This window comes from Eriocheir sinensis, chromosome 54 (assembly GCF_024679095.1).
Source record: "Eriocheir sinensis breed Jianghai 21 chromosome 54, ASM2467909v1, whole genome shotgun sequence".
NCBI classification, from domain to species: domain Eukaryota; kingdom Metazoa; phylum Arthropoda; class Malacostraca; order Decapoda; family Varunidae; genus Eriocheir; species Eriocheir sinensis.
This window is the reverse complement of record NC_066562.1, coordinates 4,001,663-4,022,494: the sequence shown is the minus strand read 5'-3', so window position 1 is coordinate 4,022,494 and position 20,832 is coordinate 4,001,663. Positions and strand designations below refer to the sequence as shown.

The 20,832-nt window shown below is 43.6% G+C and overlaps 1 protein-coding gene across 5 annotated transcripts; it reads right to left on the bottom strand.

The window, feature by feature from the left end:
• Positions 1-6,836: 6,836 nt before the first annotated feature.
• On the bottom strand, positions 6,837-20,307 carry LOC126983560 (uncharacterized). Of its 5 annotated transcripts, none has more exons than XM_050836355.1 (2): positions 20,020-20,170; positions 6,837-9,239 (listed from the first exon to the last, which is right to left on the bottom strand). In XM_050836355.1, exons 1-2 carry the CDS (start codon positions 20,116-20,118, stop codon positions 8,163-8,165), a joined length of 1,176 nt encoding a protein of 391 aa, XP_050692312.1. In that variant the 5' UTR covers positions 20,119-20,170; the 3' UTR covers positions 6,837-8,162. The 5 variants fall into 5 exon arrangements, with proteins under 5 accessions (XP_050692312.1, XP_050692313.1, XP_050692310.1 ...); XM_050836356.1 differs by lacking the exon at positions 20,020-20,170 and adding an exon at positions 15,137-15,338; XM_050836353.1 differs by lacking the exon at positions 6,837-9,239 and adding an exon at positions 13,361-15,100 and having other exon boundaries at positions 19,984-20,307.
• Between the last annotated feature and the right edge of the window lie 525 nt (positions 20,308-20,832).

The window sequence follows — 20,832 nt, the reverse complement described above, 5'->3', positions numbered from 1 at the left end:
AGATCATACTTCATCAGGAGAGCTTTTGCAAACCTACATAACATCTATCTTAGTTATCCAGTCATTCATCTTCCACTATGTTTTGAAAATAAGGTTAAACATCTCGCTTGAGGTTAATACTGACTTTGTGGAGTATTGTATTTATCTGAATGCAGTGCAGTGACTAATAGCTTCCGGGAAACTAGGGAAACTTAAAAAAATGTTCATGTAGGCCTAGGTTAGAATATCGTATATGGACATCTTGGGAGGCATGTCAGGTGAGATTAGGATATAGTTTGGTTAGGTCAGGTTAGGTTTATGTAATTTTTCCTTGAAGATTATCGTATTGGCACTCACCACATGACTGCCAAGCCCGTTCCACTCATCCACCACTCTGTTAGTAAATCAGTTCTAGCTAACATCTTTATTTTGTTGAAGCTAAACTCATTACTAAGAGTCTTGCCTTGCTCTTTAATTACTGCCATCCCTCTTTGTTTACTCTTTTTTTTATATATTTACAAAACTCAGTCAGGACACAACGCAGGGAAGAATAGACAGAGTTTATATCATGTTTAGTTAGAGAGATTGGGCATTAACGGAGAAAAAGAAAAGATAAGGGAAGGAAATAAGCAGAAGAGAGAGAGAGAGAGAGAGAGAGAGAGAGAGAGAGAGAGAGAGAGATGAAGTAGGCTATGAGGGACGAGGATGGAATTAATAAAAGAAGGAAAGGAGAAGGGAAAGGGATAATGGAGATGAAGGAGGATAGGGAAGATAGAGTGAGATAGGGTAGTGATGATAGAGGAAGTTGATAAAGAAAGGGTAATGTTTAAAGGAAAAGGGAAATGAAGGAGTCTAAGGAGATGGAAGAAGGCTGATTAGTGAAGATAAAGAAAGATGATGAAGAAAGATAATAAAGTAAGTTGATAAGGAAGGTTAGTTCATAGGAAGAGGGAAGTGAAGGAGGCTGGAGAGGAAGAAGGGAAGCCAAGTAGTGAAGATAAGGAAGGTTGTGGAAAGAAATGGAGCAACAGGAGAGAAGAGGGAGGAGTAGGCTATTTTGAATTATCCCTTTATTTACTCTTTCTCATCCTCATATATTTCCTTCTTGCTTATTCTCTTCCCCTTTCTGCACACTTATATATGAACGCCTTAAGAATATATTAGCCTATGTTTCTGTATCCAAATTTGATATAATACCTGGAATTTGATGATAAACAATAATAGCAAGGAGAAGGAGGAGTAGGCTATTTTGGATTAACCCTTTGTTTGCTTTCCTTCCTCTTTCTCATCCTCTTATATTTCCTTGTTGATCATTCTCTTTCCCTTTCTGCACACCTAAATATGAACCTTTTAAGAATATATTAGCTTTGTGTTCAAGTGTAGAAAGTTTAGGCTAGGCTAGTTCATCCCTTTTTTCATTCCATTCCTCTATTTTACCCCATTATATATTTCCTTCTTGATTATTCAGTTTCCCTTTTTGCACACTTCTATATGAACCTTTTAAGAATATATTAGCTTTGTGGTCAAGTATATAAAGTTTAGGCTAGGCTAGTTGACCCCTTTTTTCATTCCATTTCTTATTTTCGCCTTATTATATATTTCCTTCTTGATTATTCTCTCACTTTTTGCTACCTTGTTTATGAACCTTTTAAGAATATATTAGCTTCGTATTCAAGTATATAAAGTTTAGGCTAGGCTAGTGAATCCCTTTTTGTCCTTTCAAATCTTTTTCATCCTTCTTGATTATTTTCTTTCCCTTTTTGCTCCCTTGTGCATGAACCTTTTAAAAATATATTAGCTATTTGTTCATGTATCTAAAGTTGATGTTATACTTTGATTTTGGTGACAAAGAAGACAGCGACGGCTCGGTCACGGTTTTGTAGCACCGATGGAAAAATAGAAACTAAGATTTTTACAGCAAACTATAAATTAACAAGAATAAAGAATGAAATTCAATACCAGACCTTGCCACAATAGTACGACAATATTTTATAAGAAGAAAATAGATATGAGAATGCGTAAAATATGACTTTAGATCAGATTAAGAAATGCTATATTCGCCTTTTTTTACAGCAAACTAACACGATTTCTGTATCATATCGTCACAAAAAGCACAAAATAAATTAATGAAGCTTAAATAAATACCTAACCACGCAATAAAATCCAAGCTAGCAATAAAAGCATGAGAAAATGTGCCAATTTCGACAATCTAAAAATAACAGGAAAACACACGATTATCTTCACATTTCCTCACTGAAAACACAAAAAGTAATTAATAAAACGCAAATAAACACACAAAACCCAATAAAATCAACGCCAGCAATAAAAAAAATCACGAAAATAAGTGCTGGAAACGAACAGAAAACAGGAAAAAACACGAATATCTTCTATTTTCCTTACTAAAAACCCCAAATAAGTAAATAAAACCCAAATAAACACATAAAAACCCAATAAAATCCACGCTAGCACTAAAAACCACGAAAATAAAATAGAAAACAAAAGCGAAACAAACTATCCCTCGTTCTTCTTCTTCTTCCTCGGTGACTGTCATGGCGTCTGCTTAGTGTTGAGTACTCCGTATTTATCGCTCCTAATCCGCGTTGTGCTTTGCCGTGTGTCGTTATGGCGCCGCGTGGGGACAGCAGGGACATTGGGGGCCCAGCGTGAGTACATAATGGCGGGGAATAATGGGGCATGATAGGGGAAAAATGGGGATGAAGTTGGGATGGTGTGTTGAGGTTTTGATGGGTGGGTTGAAGGAAGCACGCGAGTCACCCATTATTTCCCTTCCCTTCCATTATATCCCATTACCTATTATCCTATTGTCATTTATTATCCTATAACTATCTATTATCCTGTTATCACGAGGTTAAATGGGGCACTAGGCTTCCCATCACCCATTACCATCATTTTACCCTTTTACCATTATCCTTTTTATTATTATTTCCCATTAACACCAAGACCTTAAGGGGGCACGAGGTAGATAGTCACCCATTAGTACCCATTATCACTATCTATTAGTCACCATTATCCTATTATAATTTGGAGCAACTGCCGAGTGCAAAACTAGCCTCAAGCTTGATTTAGGATGTATCTTCATTGTTTATCACTGACACAAGCAAGACCACTGGCCACTCGTGGTCCGTCCAGCGCCGCGTTCTAGGAGCAACTGCCGAGTGCTGGTAATGCCGTGTGTGTTATCCCGAACCTCCTGCCCGACCTGTTCGAGCACGTGAATCCTGACTAACCGCATTTCGAATCTGTGCTTCACGCGTTCGTGTTACCAGTAATTGAAGGTAATTGTGGAGACTGAGTCCGTGCCTCCAAATACGATAATACGCCTTTATATAATAGTTAAGGAACGAAATACCTATGTCCCTCAACCATAATATGAAGGTGCAAGTACTTAGAAGGAAAGAAAAAGGGAGAAATCGGTTATTTAAGGTGGGGGGCTTAATATTTAAACTACTGAGCCATGGGTCCCTACCTTTTTTTCAGGCGACCCCAATCACGCACGCCTAGACATTACCGCGACCCCACTAGTTCGTTTTAGTACCGTGCCAGTATTTCATTCCCTACCTTACGAAACATCACTAATTCTTCATATATCTTTTCTACAAACGTTCAACAATCATGGAAACGCTTTCAAAATCCAATTCAAGGAATATTTATTGTTGAAAATAGCGGATAATATATTCACGAAAGCGCAGCCTCCTCTGGCGGCGGCCGCGGCGACGGTGCAGCCGCCGCAGCTGCAAAATGGCTCGCAGAGGGTTTAGGGTCGGGGAGCATATTTAAACTACTCCAACCGAACTTAACGACCTGTTAACGGGGGGGCTTCGCTCCCCTCGACCCCCCATTCTAACCAGGGGGGAAGCTGCGCCCCCGTCTGGACCCCCCCCCCCTTATGTATATGCGACTTATTTCTGCGAGGAGGTATTTCTCGCAACGCCGGCTGCACCGTCGCCGCGGCCGCCGCCAGAGGAGGCTGCGCTTTCGTGAATATATTATCCGCTATTTTCAACAATAAATAGTCCTTGAATTGGATTTTGAAAGCGTTTCCATGATTGTTGAACGTTGGTAGTAAAGATATATGAAGAATTAGTGATGTTTCATAAGGTAGGGAATGAAATACTGGCACGGTACTAAAACGAATCATAACCGGGGGGATTTGCCCCCCCTCGATCCCCCTTTGGTATGGAGACAGTGAAATTGCGTGGTTTCCGTACGCGGTAAAAAAATCCCAGAATGTATGGAATTTCCCTACATCTAGGTAAATGTAAGGAATTTCCCTACATTAGGGTATTTTTCAACCCCCCATAACTCAAAAATTATGTATTTGCGACGCATTTCACGTGTACCGCCGCATTCCCCGCAGTCTCAAAGGCCCCCTAGCCAATTTTGGTCGCGAGGGGTGAGTGTGGCAAACACTAGAATAATACCGGGGATTATTACGACCTATTATCACCCAGTAACTTGTCATTGGTCAATAGTGAGGTAGTGATGGGGTGTGATTGGCTGGGGCGGGGCGAGGGCTGAGTGGTCAAGGTCATTAGTCAGGGTCAACGGTCAGCTGGTTTCGTGGGTTGAGGGAAGGCTGGGGAAGGAGGGTAGGGATAGGGGAGAGAAGGGAAGGGGAAGGGAAGGGAGGGGTGGGTCATTTACTTCAGTTATTTTGTACTTTATCTTTTATCTTTTTTATTGCCTTTTGTTTCTTTGTTTACTCGGTCTTTTATTTAGTTATCTATATTTTTCCTTTTATCACCTTTTCCTCCATATTTCCTTTCTTTTAACTTCTACTTTCCTCCTTATTATATCTCATCCTTCCCTATTATCTCATCCTCTGTTATATTGCCTACCTATTTATTATGTCTTCCTTTTATTGTTATTTCTTGTCCTCTTTATAACCTCTCACTTGTCTTATTGGTGTTTACTTTTTTTTATTACTGCTTTCCATTTTGTGTTTCTTCCATTTGAGTTTTCTTTTCGTTAGTTCATGTGAGTTGTATTGAGGCATTCTGGAAAGTGATAATCATTTTACGACTACGTTAATCCCCGGTAGGCTACATAAGGGTTAATATTGAATTTATGACTGAGTGCAGGTAAGATAGAGGTAGGTTAGCCTTGGTGAGGTTAGATTTTGTTTGGTCGATTTGTTAAGGTGAGAGAGAGAGAGAGAGAGAGAGAGAGAGAGAGAGAGAGAGAGAGAGAGAGAGAGAGAGAGAGAGAGGACAATAAATTAATCTATAATACAACTTTGATGAGATGAAGAACAGCGTCAAGTACAGTAACGATTGCAAAATGAACAATAAAGAAGAATGGGATAGAAAGGACAGCGAACAAATGGAAGAAAATGGAAAAAGGTAGACTTGGTTGAAGAAGAGCGAAGGACCAAGATTCATTAGGCATTTTTTTAAATTACTGAATCGCAAATCCCAATCGGCCCCACAAAATTGGAATTGGCGCCTCCAACCCTTTTTTTCCGCCTATTCATTAGCAAAGACAAAGGGGGTGCCGAGGGGGAGAAGGAGGGCAGAGGTAGGGAGGGAAGGGAAGGGAAGGGAAGCGGAGGGAAGGAAATTAAATGAAAGGGGAGGGGGAGGGAGTAGTGCCCATAGTGAGGGGGCACTGTTTCAACTATTTGATGTCGATTTACTTGTGTGATGGGGATAGTGGTGGTGGTGGTGGTGGTGTGTGTGTGAGAGAGAGAGAGAGAGAGAGAGAGAGAGAGAGAGAGAGAGAGAGAGAGAGAGAGAGATTTTTACCTCAGTAGTAGGCTATCAATAACTTCTGTAATCATAAAACGAGATAACCTATGAATATACTCAGAAGAAATAAAGGGAGCGAGAGGGGAGTGTCTGTGGCTACCTCTGACCACCGTGGCGTTGGGAAGTGGAGAGCGAAATTGAATCGTACGTCTGGTTCAAAACGCCTTGGATGTGTCTTTTCAGCGGGGCACTATTGGTCTCGCCACATATGGTATAGGACAGTGGTTTTTAACTTGGGTTCGACTGAACCCCAAGGGTTCGGTGAACCACTATCAGGGGTTCGGCGAAAGCTCTCCGGAATACACTGCAGTTTTGCAATTGAATTTTATGCCTGCTTTTCTTTCATTTTTTTATATTAATTAAAATGAGATATATTTTTTTCTATTATCCAAATATACTCGAATTTTAAAGCCATTTTTCTTCATTTTTGTATGATTTTTTTTTCATACTCGAGGGGTTCGCCTTCTGTGTGGAGGTTTTCGTTAGGGTTCGATGCCTCTGAAAAGGTATAGGAGGAGGTTAACTTATCGAACGAGCTTAACTTCCTCACCCTTTCACACATGGTTGCTGCCATCTTGGTATGATTTGGATAACGAGTCCGCTTCCTCCGTCTCGCGGGTACCATTGTCCCTCCTCCTCTAGATTCCTTGGGCGGTCACCTCAAGATGACGGTTTGGTGTTGATCTTCAGGTCATACGCTGTGTGTGTGTGTGTGTGTGTGTGTGTGTGTGTTTTTATGGTTCATTCTAACGGTGTATGGAATGGTTTCGTAATAGATATTGCTCTTACATGTTTCCTTTTGTTATTGAATTAGTAACATTGTTGAAATTACCTTAATATTTAATTGCTTTACCATAATTATATTCACTTCATTGTTAAATGATAACTTGTTTGTTTCATCTACCATTTATGTGTTTACTTAGGTTAGATTCTCCCTTTGTTAAAATGCGTTTTACCTTATTTAACTATTTTTTGTTTTTTATTTTATTTATATTTTTTTTGTGTGCGAGCAGACCAAAACATTTTTCTTAAACTCTCTCTCTCTCTCTCTCTCACGCACACACGCACACAGAGGACAGATAAAATAAGTTATCTTTTCAACAGATATTTAATGAAGGTTTTCCAGTCTTGCCGGCGAAAAACACCTTCTAATGTTCAGGTTACTAAAGATCGGAAGAAATCGTAAAGAATTTATACAGGATGCTAATGAATAATAACATCAATGGGAACTTGCGGAACCAACGATCACATTAATACGAATAAGGATGATGATAAATGATAGTAATAATAGTACGTAAAAAGTTATACCAATAACAGGACAAAAAAAACAACCTTGAACAATAACAACGTCATCTGAGCATAGGAATGTAGACGTTTGCATATACTAACACTTAAATAACAACAAACACAAAAATACATGTACAGTCATAATTATACATACACATTATTATTATTATTATTATTATTATTATTATTATTATTATTATTATTATTATTATTATTATTATTATTAAACACAAACAAACACGCGCCTACCCTTAAGAGATACACATGCTACATCTAGAGTAGTACCTAAATATAAATATGGCCCTTTATAGTTCCTCTGTATCGTAAACTATTAAATATGTCCGTGGTGTTACTGTGAGTGATTGGGAGAGGAGGGGACGAGAGAGCCTAATGGGGGACCGGGAAAGTCGGGGTTGAGGGGTGTGGTGGTGAAGTGTGTTGGCGAGAGGGGAGATAATGGTCTGTGCCAAAGAGTGCAAATCAATGCTAAAAGATCTGACTTGGGCTGTTATAAGTGGGGTCCCACAGGGTTCGGGATCGGGCCCACAGCTGTTTATCATTTATATCAATGATTTAGGTAGTAGTAATGTCATTAAGTCGCCACTGTAGTGGACTGTGGGGGGGGGGGGGGGGCGGGGAAGATTGCTCCCTCTCGCACGAGGGAGCACGGACTGTTTTTTTCATTTCAGGGATTTACCCCCTAAAAAGAGGGAATCCGCGCACCGCTCTTTTATGCGCTGGATGGGCTCAGGACACCGTGTACGTGATGCGCAGTAGGTTCTGATTGGCTGTTGGAGTTGGCTCCGCCCCTCCGGTGGCTAGGCAGAGCCTGCAGGTCTGTCGACTGGATGTTTAAACATCCAGTTAACTTAAAACATCCAGTATCCTACGCACACAGAATCCTGAGCCCAGCCAACGCACAAAAGAGCGGTGCGCGGCCAGTCCACTGCTCCACTTCATTCTCGGTGGATGAGTGGAACAGGCTTGGCAGTCATTTTGTGAGCGCCAATACAATAATCACATTAAAAAAAGATTAGATAAATTCATGGATAGTGATGTTAGGTGGGGTTAGGTTCACAAGAACTGCCTGGTACAGGCCTACCGACCTCTTGCAGACCCCTTACTTTCTTATGTTCTTATACTATTGGGTAACAATTGGTTCATATTTTTGTCTTTTTTTGTTTTCTTTGCTTCTGCTTTATCAGTTATTTCATTTAATCGCTTCTTGAATTGATACCTTTCATACACTAACCACAAGACGGCTATCAACAACAGCACCAAGGCAATGGCTTCGATAATGTCTATCACTACAGCGGCCTCCAGCGGCATATAGGCCTGGGCGGTGGCGACGCCCGCCACAGAGCTGCCCTCGTCTTCCATCCCCTTCACGTCTCCGTTGAAGGGGTTACAGCTGAAACTGAAGAGGCCGTCCCCTATCACTCTGATAGTGTGCCTCTTGAAGGTGCAGCCTTCAGGCAGAGTCTTGTTCTTCAGCGATGTGTTGTCGAGGCTCACCGAGGCCAGGCCGCTTTGGTGATGCAGGTGTACCGTGTGCCACAGGTACCGGGGCAAGTTTAGGTCCAGCATGATGTCCGCCACTTGAGGGAACATCGTGGGGCCCAGGGACGTTGTGCACGCCACTTCATACTCCAGCTTGACGAACGCGTTACCGGGGCGGAAGTAGTAATGTACTGCGTCTTCAGACCACTCTTTAACAGTCACCTTTTCATAATTTCCCGGCGCTGCGTGTCTGTACCCCGGGCAGGTGGTACGGCACCCTGCCGCGGCCTCCACGTTCCTCGCCCCCGTCAACGCCACCTGCTGGCCGTCGCGAGGCAGCGGGGGACCGTGAGTCACCACCGAGGCGTTTATCCCATCCGGCGCCGACACGATGACTGTGTTGGCCGCCACGTCCACCCTGAGGCTGGTCCAGACGCCAAGCGGGACAGGCACGTTCATATAGCTGTAGTCACTCACGGCCCCTCCGTCACAGCTTTCCGCCAGAACCGTGACCCTCAGCCTGTCCTTCTTGCCCTCCAGCCGCACACACACTGCTGCCTCCATTCCCCGCCCCAGGGTGACGTCCAACCGCCACCCTGCCTCCGAGGGCCTGACGGTGAGGTTTGTGGGCAGAACGTAACCGGGAGACGCCTCACTAAGATCGAGCACCTCACACTCTCCCTGGCCTCCACCCTTTGTGACCACCTCTGGCACCGCCCCTGCCACCACAGCGGGCGTCGCCACCCTCGCTGCGGCAGCCAGACTCGCCCACAACAACCACCCCCGCCACAACGCCTCTCGCATCGTGACGGTGCTGAGGTCACACTGACGGCCGCCACCGTCGCAGACTTTCCGCTGATAACCAAAGCCTCGCCTGATAACACGGGAGTAGCCTTCAAGTGTGGCGTAGCAGGGTGTCGGGCACACCTCTTACTAGTCCCCTGCACACCGATCACTTCACCTTCACACACCTCACTCTCCTATTCCTTCCCACACATCATTATTATTATTATTATTATTATTATTATTATTATTATTATTATTATTATTATTATTAGTAGTAGTAGTAGTAGTAGTAGTAGTAGTATCATAGTTGTATTTGAAGGACTTTAAGCTGCACTTTTGTTTAATTTTTTTAATGTTCCTAGTTTCTCGTTTTTCTTGTTATTAGGAGTATCAATTTTCCGATTGTTTGTACGTATTTAATCAAGGATGGCGGGAGCGTAGAGTTAGATAAACATACGAAGGAAGCTGCAGAGGAAAGAATGTGACTGAAAAAAACAAAAACAAATCACAACCACGTTTAATACATTCATGCAGCAAAACAGACAACTTACTCTTAACGGGAAAACTTCCAGAAAAAAATAGTGTGAAAAAAAGGCAAAAAGGTGTGTAGAGTTAGCCCAGAAAAAGGGACGTTTTCTGTGAGGGTTTCCAATGGGTTCTTTTTTTTTTTGGGCCTTAAGTAACGGGGAATCTAAAGTAAAGTCGAGCCAGTGGACGTAGTAGTATAGTAGTAACAGGAGCAGTAATAGTAGTATTAGGAGGAGGAGGAGGAGGTGCATTTTTTATGATTTTTTTCCACCGATCTTTTCCTTATCTTTTTTTTATATTTTTCCACCACCTATCTTTTCCTTATCTTTTCCTTTGTTGTTTGTTTTTGTTTACTTTAACTTTGCGCGCACACTTTCTAGGGTTTTCTGCTATTTTCTGCCAGTACGAACATTTTTCGATAATTGTGTAGTCACTTCTCATTTTGCCTCACGCTGATAATTACCCTACTAAATTATATTATATCGGTTAATGAGTAGTTCAGCTCCGCCTCCGGATATACTATACACGAATTCATAGTATGGGTCAAAGGGCGAAAATACATGTTCATTTAGCCATAATATGAAGGCGCACATGGATGGTACCTAACCTGACCTAACCTAACCTAACCGAACCCAACCATGCCAGCGTTCTCTAGTCTTCGCTTTCCTTTTTTTCTTCTTCCTTATTCTTCACTTTCTCATTGTTTTTAAATATTTATCCCCTAGTATCACTAGGGGAAACGGGCCCTAGTCCGAAGACGTTAAGAGGGAAAAGATTGCTCCCTCCCTGCACGAGGGACCACGGGCCTTTGCCAAAGGTGGCCCGTAGCAGGATGCCGACAGACCGACTCTATCGGCGATCGAAATCTAGCCTACCAAGTCGGTCTGTCGACGAGGACTGACGTATCTCTGACTCTTTCTCACTCCTCTCCCCACCTCTTACGTTTCCTTCAGCTCTGCTCCTCCTCCTCCACCTTATAGTCCTGGCTCTAGGGGTGATTTGTGTACATATCTCTTTTAGAGAAATACTATCCATTTTTATTTAACGTGTCAAAATACTCCAATTTTTTTTCGGGTACCACTTTCAAAGCTGGAAATATGGAAAGTCGAATAGGGTCGAAGTAATGAAATGTGTGTGTGTGTGTGTGTGTGTGTGTGTGTGTGTGTGTGTGTGTGTGTGTGTGTGTAATAATAATAATAATAATAATAATAATAAACGGTTTATTAAGTGATTGCAGCTGTAAAGCTGAAAATATACACATTAAAATACAATTTTCAAAAAAATAAGGAAAATGTACAATATGAAAGGGGTATAGGGGGTCTGGGGAGGTGGGGGGGAGGTGAGGTGGTGGAATGCAGTGCGTTGGTGCGGTTGGAGGCGGTGTGGTCTTCTGGGTGGCGGGTCAGGTGTTAAGCCCCAGGTCAACCCCAGGTCAAAAAAGGACCAGGTCGCAGTTGATGGCAGGGGTGCAGGTAGAAGCGGTGTCGGCCGTCACTCAGCTTATGGGGTTAGCGATGACCTGCTAATCTATCCAGCCGGTGAGACAAGTATGTGTGTGTGTGTGTGTGTGTGTGTGTGAGAGAGAGAGAGAGAGAGAGAGAGAGAGAGAGAGAGAGAGAGAGAGAGAATTTTTTTTCTCAGGATTTGGTTATCAATAATTTCTATTTATAATAATAGGTGTGACAGACTTTTTAACACCGGTAGAAGTCATATGGGACCTTAATCATTAAAAAAAAAAAAAACTTGGATCAACGCGCAGTAATGGTATAGGAGGAGGTTAAACTTATCGAACAAGCTTAACCTCACCTTTTCAAACATGGTTGCTTCCATCTATAATAAGTCTGTCCAAATTAACTTGGCCAATTTGCACCGAGAAACCCTCCCACATACTGGCTAAGCTCCGCCCCCTTTCACCTGACTGGCTGTTCACGACATCATGCATTGTATCAATGACACGTACCAAATATATATGATTGAGATAATCTAGCTAGTTTCATGATTAAAAAATAATCGTAATTTAATTGAATGACGGCATTCTAACAATCAATGACATCACCTAAGAAACAAAGTACAATAATAATATTACACCAGTTCTCAAGGGAGAACGGGCCCTTCAAAACAAGCAATGTAGCAGCATTGAAGGCGGTAGTAGGCTACCTATAAAATAATGCACGCTTTCCGTCATTACATCCTACATGGCTCATTCACATAGGCATACTAAATATAATCACATAAAAAGTATCTTCTACAGTAACTTCATACAGGTAGGAATCATTGTATTAAGACATAAGTTTTTTGTGTCTGTGGCTTGGAGGGACGGTTGCGTACGCTCGGCGCAACAGCGGGTGACGGAGAGCGCGCCAGACGACGCGCCCGTCCTCCGATTCCTACCTATGAAAGTTTACTGTAGAAGATACTTTTTGTGATTATATTTAGTATGCCTATGTGAATGAGCTATGTAGGAAATAATGACGGAAAGTGTGCCTTACTTTATAGGTAGCCTACTACCGCCTTCAATGCTGCTACATTCGTTGTTTTGAAGGGCCCGTTCTCCCTTGAAAACTGGTGTATTATTATTATTGTACTTTGTTTCTTAGGTGATGTGATTGGTTGTTAAAGTAGAGTGGCATCATTCAATTATATTACGAATATTTTTTAATCATGAAACTAGCTAGATTATCTCAATCATATATATTTGGTACGTGTCATTGAAACAATAAATGATGTCAACAATAGCCAATCAGGTGAAAGGGGGGCGGAGCTTAGCCAGTATGGGGGAGGGGCTTCTCGGTGCAAATTGGCCAAGTTAATTTGGACAGACTATAGGTGTGATTTGGTTAACGAGTCCGCTTCCTCCGTCTCGCGGGTACCATTGCCCCTCCTCCTCTAGATTCCTTGGGCGGTCACCTCAAGATGACGGTTTGGTGTTGATCCTCAGGTCATACGCTGTGTGTGTGTGTGTGTGTGTGTGTGTGTGTGTGTGTGTGTGTGTGTGTGTGTGTGTGTGTGACTTTATGGTTCATTCTAACTGTGTATGGAAAGGTTTTTTCTTTTATTCATTGAGTTCGTAACATTGCTAAAATTAGTTTAATATTTAGTGGTTTAATTGCTTTATCATATATTCACTTACGTCATTATTAATTGATAGCTTGTTTGTTTTATTTACCATTTATTCACGCGTATACTTAGGATAGACTTCCTTTTTAAAATACGGTTTATCTTATTTTTTCTTCAAATTTTGTTATTTATTTTCTATTTTATTTTTTTGTGTGTGCGAGCAGACCAAGAACACACACACACACACACACACACACACACACACACACACACACACACACACACACACACACACACACACACACACAGAGGGCAGATAAAGTTATCTTATCAACAGATATTTGATAAACTTATCCAGCCATACCGGTGAACAGCACCTCCTAATGGCCTGGTTACGACAGATCGGAAAAAATCGTAAGGATTTTGTACTGTATTCAAATAAATAATAACATCACTGGGACTTAAAACATTTATTACATTAATACGGATAAAGATGATGATGATAGTAATAACAGTACGTAAAAAGTTTCACGAAAAACAGTAAAAAAACAACTAGAACAATAACAATCTGTCGTCTAAGCGTAGGAAAGTTCATGTTTGCATTCCTATACATAAATAACAACAAACACAAAAATGCATGCACAGTTATAGTCATTTACACACACACACACACACACACACACACACACACACACACAAACAAGCGGCTGCCCTTTAGAGGTACACATGCTACAACTAAATAAGTACCTAAATGTGACCCATGATAGATCCTCCGTATCGTAAACTTGTTAAATATGTCTGTGTTAAGGAGGAGTGGAGGGGATGTGATAGCTAAATGGGGAAGGTAGGTTGGGGGAAGCAGGGGCTGATGGGTGTGGTGGTAAAGTATATGGGCGAGAGGGGGGTAGTGGCGGCGTGGCAGAGAGGCAGACGTTTGGGTGTTTGTGAGGGTCTGTGGGGGGCATATGTACACTCTCCACTCGTCACTGCCTGGCTAGTGTTTATCCGATTCCTTCTGCCCCTTTCTTCCTTTGGGTGTTTTGACAGTGTATTGCCTTGTCATAACGTTTGTTTGTTTGTTTTACTGTATTTGTTGCTGGAGTTTCTTGATTTTATTTGTTTTCTTTGTTAATGTTACTGATGCTGGTGTTGCTGTGTCTGATGCTTTTCATGTTGTTGATTTTCTGCAGCAGCTTATTTTCATTCAGAAGATTCTGATGCTCCTTCTTTAGGTGCTTATACTTCATCAGCAACGACTGCAATTGATGCCTTTTATTCGCTAACCACAAGACGGTTATCAACAGCAGCGCCACGGCAATGGATTCGATAGTGATCACCGCTACAGCGACCTCCTGCGGCATCCTGGCCTGGGTAGTAGCGACAGACGCCACAGAGCTGCCCTCGTTCTCCATGCACTCCACCTCTCCGTTGAAGGGATTACAGATGAAACTGAAGAGGCCGTCCCCCATCACTCTGATAGTGTGCCTCTTGAAGGTGCAGCCTTCAGGCAGGGTCTTGCTCTTCAGCGGCATGTTGTCGAGGCTCACCGTGGCCAGGCCGCTGCCGTGGTGCAGGTGTACCGGGTGCCACGGGTACAGGTTTGAGTCCGGTGTGATGTCCGACACTTGAGGAAACATCATGTTGCCCAGCGGCGTGGTGCACGCCACCTCGTAATCCAACTTGACGAACTTGTTGCCGGGGCGGAAGTAGAACTGCACACTGTCTTCAAACCACTCTTTGACAGTCACCTTTTTGTCAATCCCCGGCGAGGCGTGTCTGTACCCCGGGCAGCTGATACGGCACCCCAACGCGGCCTCCGCGTTCCTCGCCCCCGTTAACACCATATGCGTGCCGTTGCGAGGCAGCGGGGAACCGCGAGTCACCACCGAGGTGTCGGTTCCGTCCGGCGCCGACACGATGACTTTGTTGGCCGCCACGTCCACCCTGAGGCTGGTCCAGACGCCAAGCGGGACAGGCACATTCAGATAGTTGTAGTCACTCACGGCCCCTCCTTCACATCTTTCCGCCAGAACCGTGATCCTCAGTCTGTCCTGCTTGCCCTCCAGCCGCACACACACTGCTGCCTCCGTTCCCCGCCCCAGGGTGACGTTCAACCGCCACCCTGCCTCCGAGGGCTTGACGGTGAGGTATGTGGGCAGAACGTAACCGGGAGACATCTCACTAAGATCAAGAACCTCACACTCTCCCTGACCTCCACCCTTTGTGACCACCTCTGGCACCGCCCCTGCCACCACAGCGGGCGTCGCCACCCTCGCTGCGGCAGCCAGACACCACAACCACCCCCGCCACAGCGCCCCACGCATCGTGACGGTGCTGAGGCCACACTGACGGCCGCCACCGCCGCAGATTTTCCGCTGATAACCAAAGCCTCGCCTGATAACACTTGTGAAGCCTGTACCTCACTTTCCTCTTCCCTCCCACCCACCATTATTATTATTATTATTATTATTATTATTATTATTATTATTATTATTATTATTATTATTATTATTATTATTATTATTATTATTATTATTATTATTATTGTTGTTGTTGTTGTTATCATAGTTATATTTGAAGGACTTTAACGTGCATTTTTGTGTTATTTCTTTAATGTTAGTAGCTTCTCGTTTTTTTATTTATTAGGATTACTAATTTCCGAAGGTTTGTATTTAATCGAGGATAGCGGGAGCGTAGAGTTGGATAAAATTGCGAAGGAAGCTGCCGAGGAAAGAATTTGTGGATGAAACGAAATCATAACCACGTTTAATACACTCATGCAACAAAACAGACAGCTTACTTTTACCAGGTGAAAACTTCTATAAAAATTAATGTGAAGAAATAAACCAAGGCCAAAAGGTGTGTAGAGTTAGCCCAGATAGAAATGACGTTTTCTGTGAGGGTTTGCAGTAGGATCGTTTTCTTTGGCCTTAAGTAACGGGGATTCTAAAGTAAGGTAGAGCCAGTGGACGTAGTATTAGTACAGCAGCAGCAGCAGCAGTAGTAGTAGTAGTAGTAGTAGTAGTAGTAGGAGAAGGAGGAGGAGGAGTTGGAGAAGGAGGTGGAGGTGCATTTTTATATATCTTTTCCACCGATCTTTTCCTTATCTTATTTATATTTTTCCACCACCTATCTTATCCTCATCTTTTCCTTTCTGTTGTTTATTCTTATTTACTTTAACTTTGCGCTCACACTTTCTAGGGTTTTCTTCTATTTTCTGCCAGTACGAACATTTTTCGATAATTGTGGAGTTACTTCTCACTCTGCCTCACGCTGATAATTACCCTACTAAATTATATTATATCGGTTAATGAGTAGTTTAGCTCCGCCTCCGGATATACTATACACGAATTCATAGTATGGGTCAAAGGGCGAAAATACATGTTCATTTAGCCATAATATGAAGGCGCACATGGATGGTACCTAACCTAACCTGACCTAACCTAACCAAACCCAACCATGCCAGTGTTCTCTAGTCTTCGCTTTCTTTGTCTTTTCTTCTTCCTTATTCTTCACTTTCTCACTCCTCTCCCCATCTCTTACTTATAACTTTTCTTTCAGCTATGCTTCTCCTCCTCCACCTTATAGTCCTGGCTCTAGGGGTAATTCCTGTAAATCTCTAGGAGAAAATTATTTAACATATGTCAAAACACTCCAACCTCTTTCAAAGCTGGAAATACGGAAAGCCGAATATGGTTGAAGTAATGCAATGTGTGTGTGTGTGTGTGTGTGTGTGTGTGTGTGTGTAAGAGAGAGAGAGAGAGAGAGAGAGAGAGAGAGAGAGAGAGAGAGAATTTTTTCTCAGGAGTAGGCTATCAATAACTTTATTTATAATAGGTGTGACAGACTTTTCAACACCGGTAGAAATTATACGGGACCTTGATCATTTTAAAAGCAGTTTGTTCAACGCGCAGTAATGGTATAGGAGGAGGTTAAACTTATCGAACAAGCTTAACCTCCTCACCCTTTCAGACATGGTGGTGCCATCTAGGTGCGATTTGGTTAACGAGTCCGCTTCCTCCGTCTCTCGGGTACCATTGCCCCTCCTCTAGATTCCTTGGGCGGTCACCTCAAGATGACGGTTTAGTGTTGAGTCGAGTTGAGTTGTCGGTCGGGAGTCTCGCCTTTGTAACTGCACTCCCTGATGTAGCTTTTTCTGGGTCTGTGGTCTTTCTCGGTCTTTCTCGGTCTGGGTCTTTTGAGTTTCTAAATTTCTTTACGTCTCCTCTTCCTTTCCTTTCTTTTCTCTTTTTTGCCAAAAATTATATAGTACTGCCTTTACTGTCTCTATTTCTGTGTTTTCAAAAAGAGCTCTTCCGATAGTGTCCTCTTCGTCCTGGTGGTATGGACGCTGCAGTGCGGGGATGCTGCTCCTCTCCTCGTCGTAGGTCGGGCAGTGCAGGATGAAGTGCCTCAGGTCCTCCAGCTCGTCTCCACACATGATGCACGCCGTACTCTCGTTGTTAACTCTTTTCCTTTCTCTCAGCTTCATGTTATTTGTTCTGCAGTTGAAAAGGATGGCTGATGCATCACTGTTGTCGTACACTTCCTCTTGTCCTCCCATCTCTTCTCTCCAGGTTCTATATATTTTCAGGGTTGCTTTTTCTTGCATTTCTTGTTTCCACATTTTTGTGTCCCATGCTTTAACTTCTTTTCTTATTTCGTCGTTTGTTATTGTGCCTTCTCTTATTCCCACCCTTTCTGTCTTCTATTAGCCCTTTCATCCATCCATTCTTCTTGGTCTGTCCTCTCATCTCTTCAACAACACTTTCTAGCAGTTCATTCCCTTGTCGTTGCTCTTCGGGTCATACGCTGTGTGTGTGTGTGTGTGTGTGTGTGTGTGTGTGTGTGTGTTTATGGTTCATTGTAACTGTGCATGGAAAGGTGTTTTCTTTTCTTCATTGAGTTAGTAACATTGTTTAGATTACCTTCATATTTAGTGGTTTATATTTTTTTAAATACGTTTTATCTTATTTTTTTAAACTTTTTAACTATTTATTTTCTTTTTGTTTTGTTTGCGAGCAGACCAATAATAACACACACACCACACACACACACACACACACACACACACACACACACACACACACACACACACACACACACACACAGAGGCCAGATAAAGTAAGTCATCTTATCAACAAATATTTAATAAAGGTTATCCAGCCATGCCGGCGAACAGCACCTGATTTTGATCTGGTTACGAAAGATCGGAAGAAATCGTAAGGAATTTGTACAGGATTCAAATAAATAATAACATCACTGGGACTTAAAACAATCACATGAGTACGGATAAAGATGATAATGATAGTAAAAACAGTACGTAAAAAGTTACACACATAACAGAGTAAAAAACAACGACTAGAACAATAGCAATGTCTTCTGAGCATAGGAATGTACCTACATGTTTGCATACCTATACATAAATAACAACAAACACAAAAATACATGCACAGTTATAGTCATTTACACACACACACACACACACACACACACACACACACACACACACACACACACAAACAAGCGGCTGCCCTTTAGAGGTACACATGCTACAACTAAATAAGTACCTAAATGTGACCCATGACAGTTCCTCCGTATCGTAAACTTGTTAAATATGTCTGTGTTAAGGAGGAGTGGAGGGGATGTGATAGCTAAATGGGGAAGGTAGGTTGGGGGAAGCAGGGGCTGATGGGTGTGGTGGTGAAGTATATGGGCGGGAGGGGGGCAGTGGCGGTGTGGCAGAGAGGCAGACGTTTGGGTGTTGGTGAGGGTCTGTGGGGGCATATGTACACTCTCCACTCGTCACTGCCTGGCTAGTGTTTATGTGAGTCCGCCATCTCGTGAACTTTTGTGCCTCTACCTCTCACTTTTGTTTTGTTTTGATAGTGTGTTGCCTTGCCATAACGTGTTTTTTTGTTGTTTTGCTGTATTTGTTGTTGGAGTTTCCTGATTTTATTTGTTTATTTCTTTGTTAATGTTACTGGTGCTGGTGTTGCTGTGTCTGATGCTGTTCATGTTGTTGATTGTTCTGCTGCATATTATTTTCTTTCAGCAGCTGATGCTCCTTCTCCAGCTGCTGATACTTTTTCAGCAACAACTTATATTTATCCTGCTTTTCAACTGTTTCATTTGAGAGCTTCTGCGATTGATGCCTTTTATTCACTAACCACAAGACAGTTATCAACAGCAGCACCACGACAATGGTTTCGATAGTGATCACCGCTACAGCGACCTCCGGCATCCTGGCCTGGGTAGCAGCGACAGACGCCACAGAGCTGCCCTCGTTCTCCATGCACTCCACCTCTCCGTTGAAGGGATTACAGATGAAACTGAAGAGGCCGTCCCCCATCACTCTGATAGTGTGCCTCTTGAAGGTGCAGCCTTCAGGCAGGGTCTTGTTCTTCAGCGGCATGTTGTCGAGGCTCACCGTGGCTAGACCGCTGCCGTGGTGCAGGTGTACCGGGTGCCACGGGTACAGGTTTGAGCCCGGTGTAATGTCCGACACTTGAGGAAACATTATGTGGCCCAGCGGCGTGGTGCACGCCACCTCGTAATCCAACTTGACGAACTTGTTGCCGGGGCGGAAGTAGAACTGCACACTGTCTTCAGACCACTCTTTGACAATCACCTTTTTGTCAATCCCCGGCGAGGCGTGTCTGTACCCCGGGCAGCTGATACGGCACTCCACCGCGGCCTCCACGTTCCTCGCCCCTGTTAACTTCATATGCGTGCCGTTGCGAGGCAGCGGGGAACCGCGAGTCACCACCGAGGTGTTGGTTCCGTCCGGCGCCGACACGATGACTGTGTTGGCCGCCACGTCCACCCTGAGGCTGGTCCAGACGCCAAGCGGGACAGACACGTTCATATAGCTGTAATCAATCAAGGCCCCTCCTTCACATCTTTCCGCCAGAACCGTGACCCTCAGCCTGTCCTGCTTGCCCTCCAGCCGCACACACACTGCTGCCTCCATTCCCCGCCCCAGGGTGACGTTCAACCGCCACCCTGCCTCCGAGGGCCTCACGGTGATGTTTGTGGGCAGAACGTAACCGGGAGACATCTCACTAAGATCGAGCACCTCACACTCTCCCTGGCCTCCACCCTTTCTGACCACCTCTGGCACCTCCCCTGCCACCACAGAGGACGTCGCCACCCTCGCTGCGGCAGCCAGACTCGCCCACAACAACCACCCCCGCCACAGCGCCTCTCGCATCGTGACGGTGCTGAGGCCACACTGACGGCCGCCACCGCTGCAGCCTTGCTGCTGATAACCAAAGCCTCGCCTGATAACAAGGGAGTAGCCTTCAAGTGTGGCGTAGCCAGTGGTGGGCACCGCTAACCGAAAAGTTAGCTTCGCTAACTTGTAAGCTACTAACTAAAAAGTTAGCTTCTCTTACGCTAAACCGCTAAACTGATAAAAGAAACTTGTGGAAGCTAACGCAGACCGCTAACCGCTAACTTTTTTTATGGATTTAGCTTCGGTTGTAGCTTAGATATAGTTTCCTTATTAACTGTCCAATGACCTTACTTTAAGACGTAATTTATCCAAAAGTGGAAGCCCTGGAATTATTGCGCCATGTGGCTCAACTGGTGCTGTGTCTGCCCACAACGGACGAGAACAAGCCTGTCTATGTTTTAGTGGACTCAAAGTTAGCGGAGTAGGAACTACATTTAGCGGAAGCTAATTGGTCCACTAACTGTTTCCAAAGTTAGCGAAAACGCTAATCAGCTAACGAAAAAAGGTAGCTTCTCTAGTTAGCGGTTAGCGGATTATTGGAACCGTGCCCACCACTGGGCGTAGCAGGGCGTCGGGCACACCTCTGTCAGGCCCCGTACACACCGACCTCTTCAGCTTCACACACCTCACTCCCCCATTCCTTCCCACCCGTTATTATTATTATTATTATTATTATTATTATTATTATTA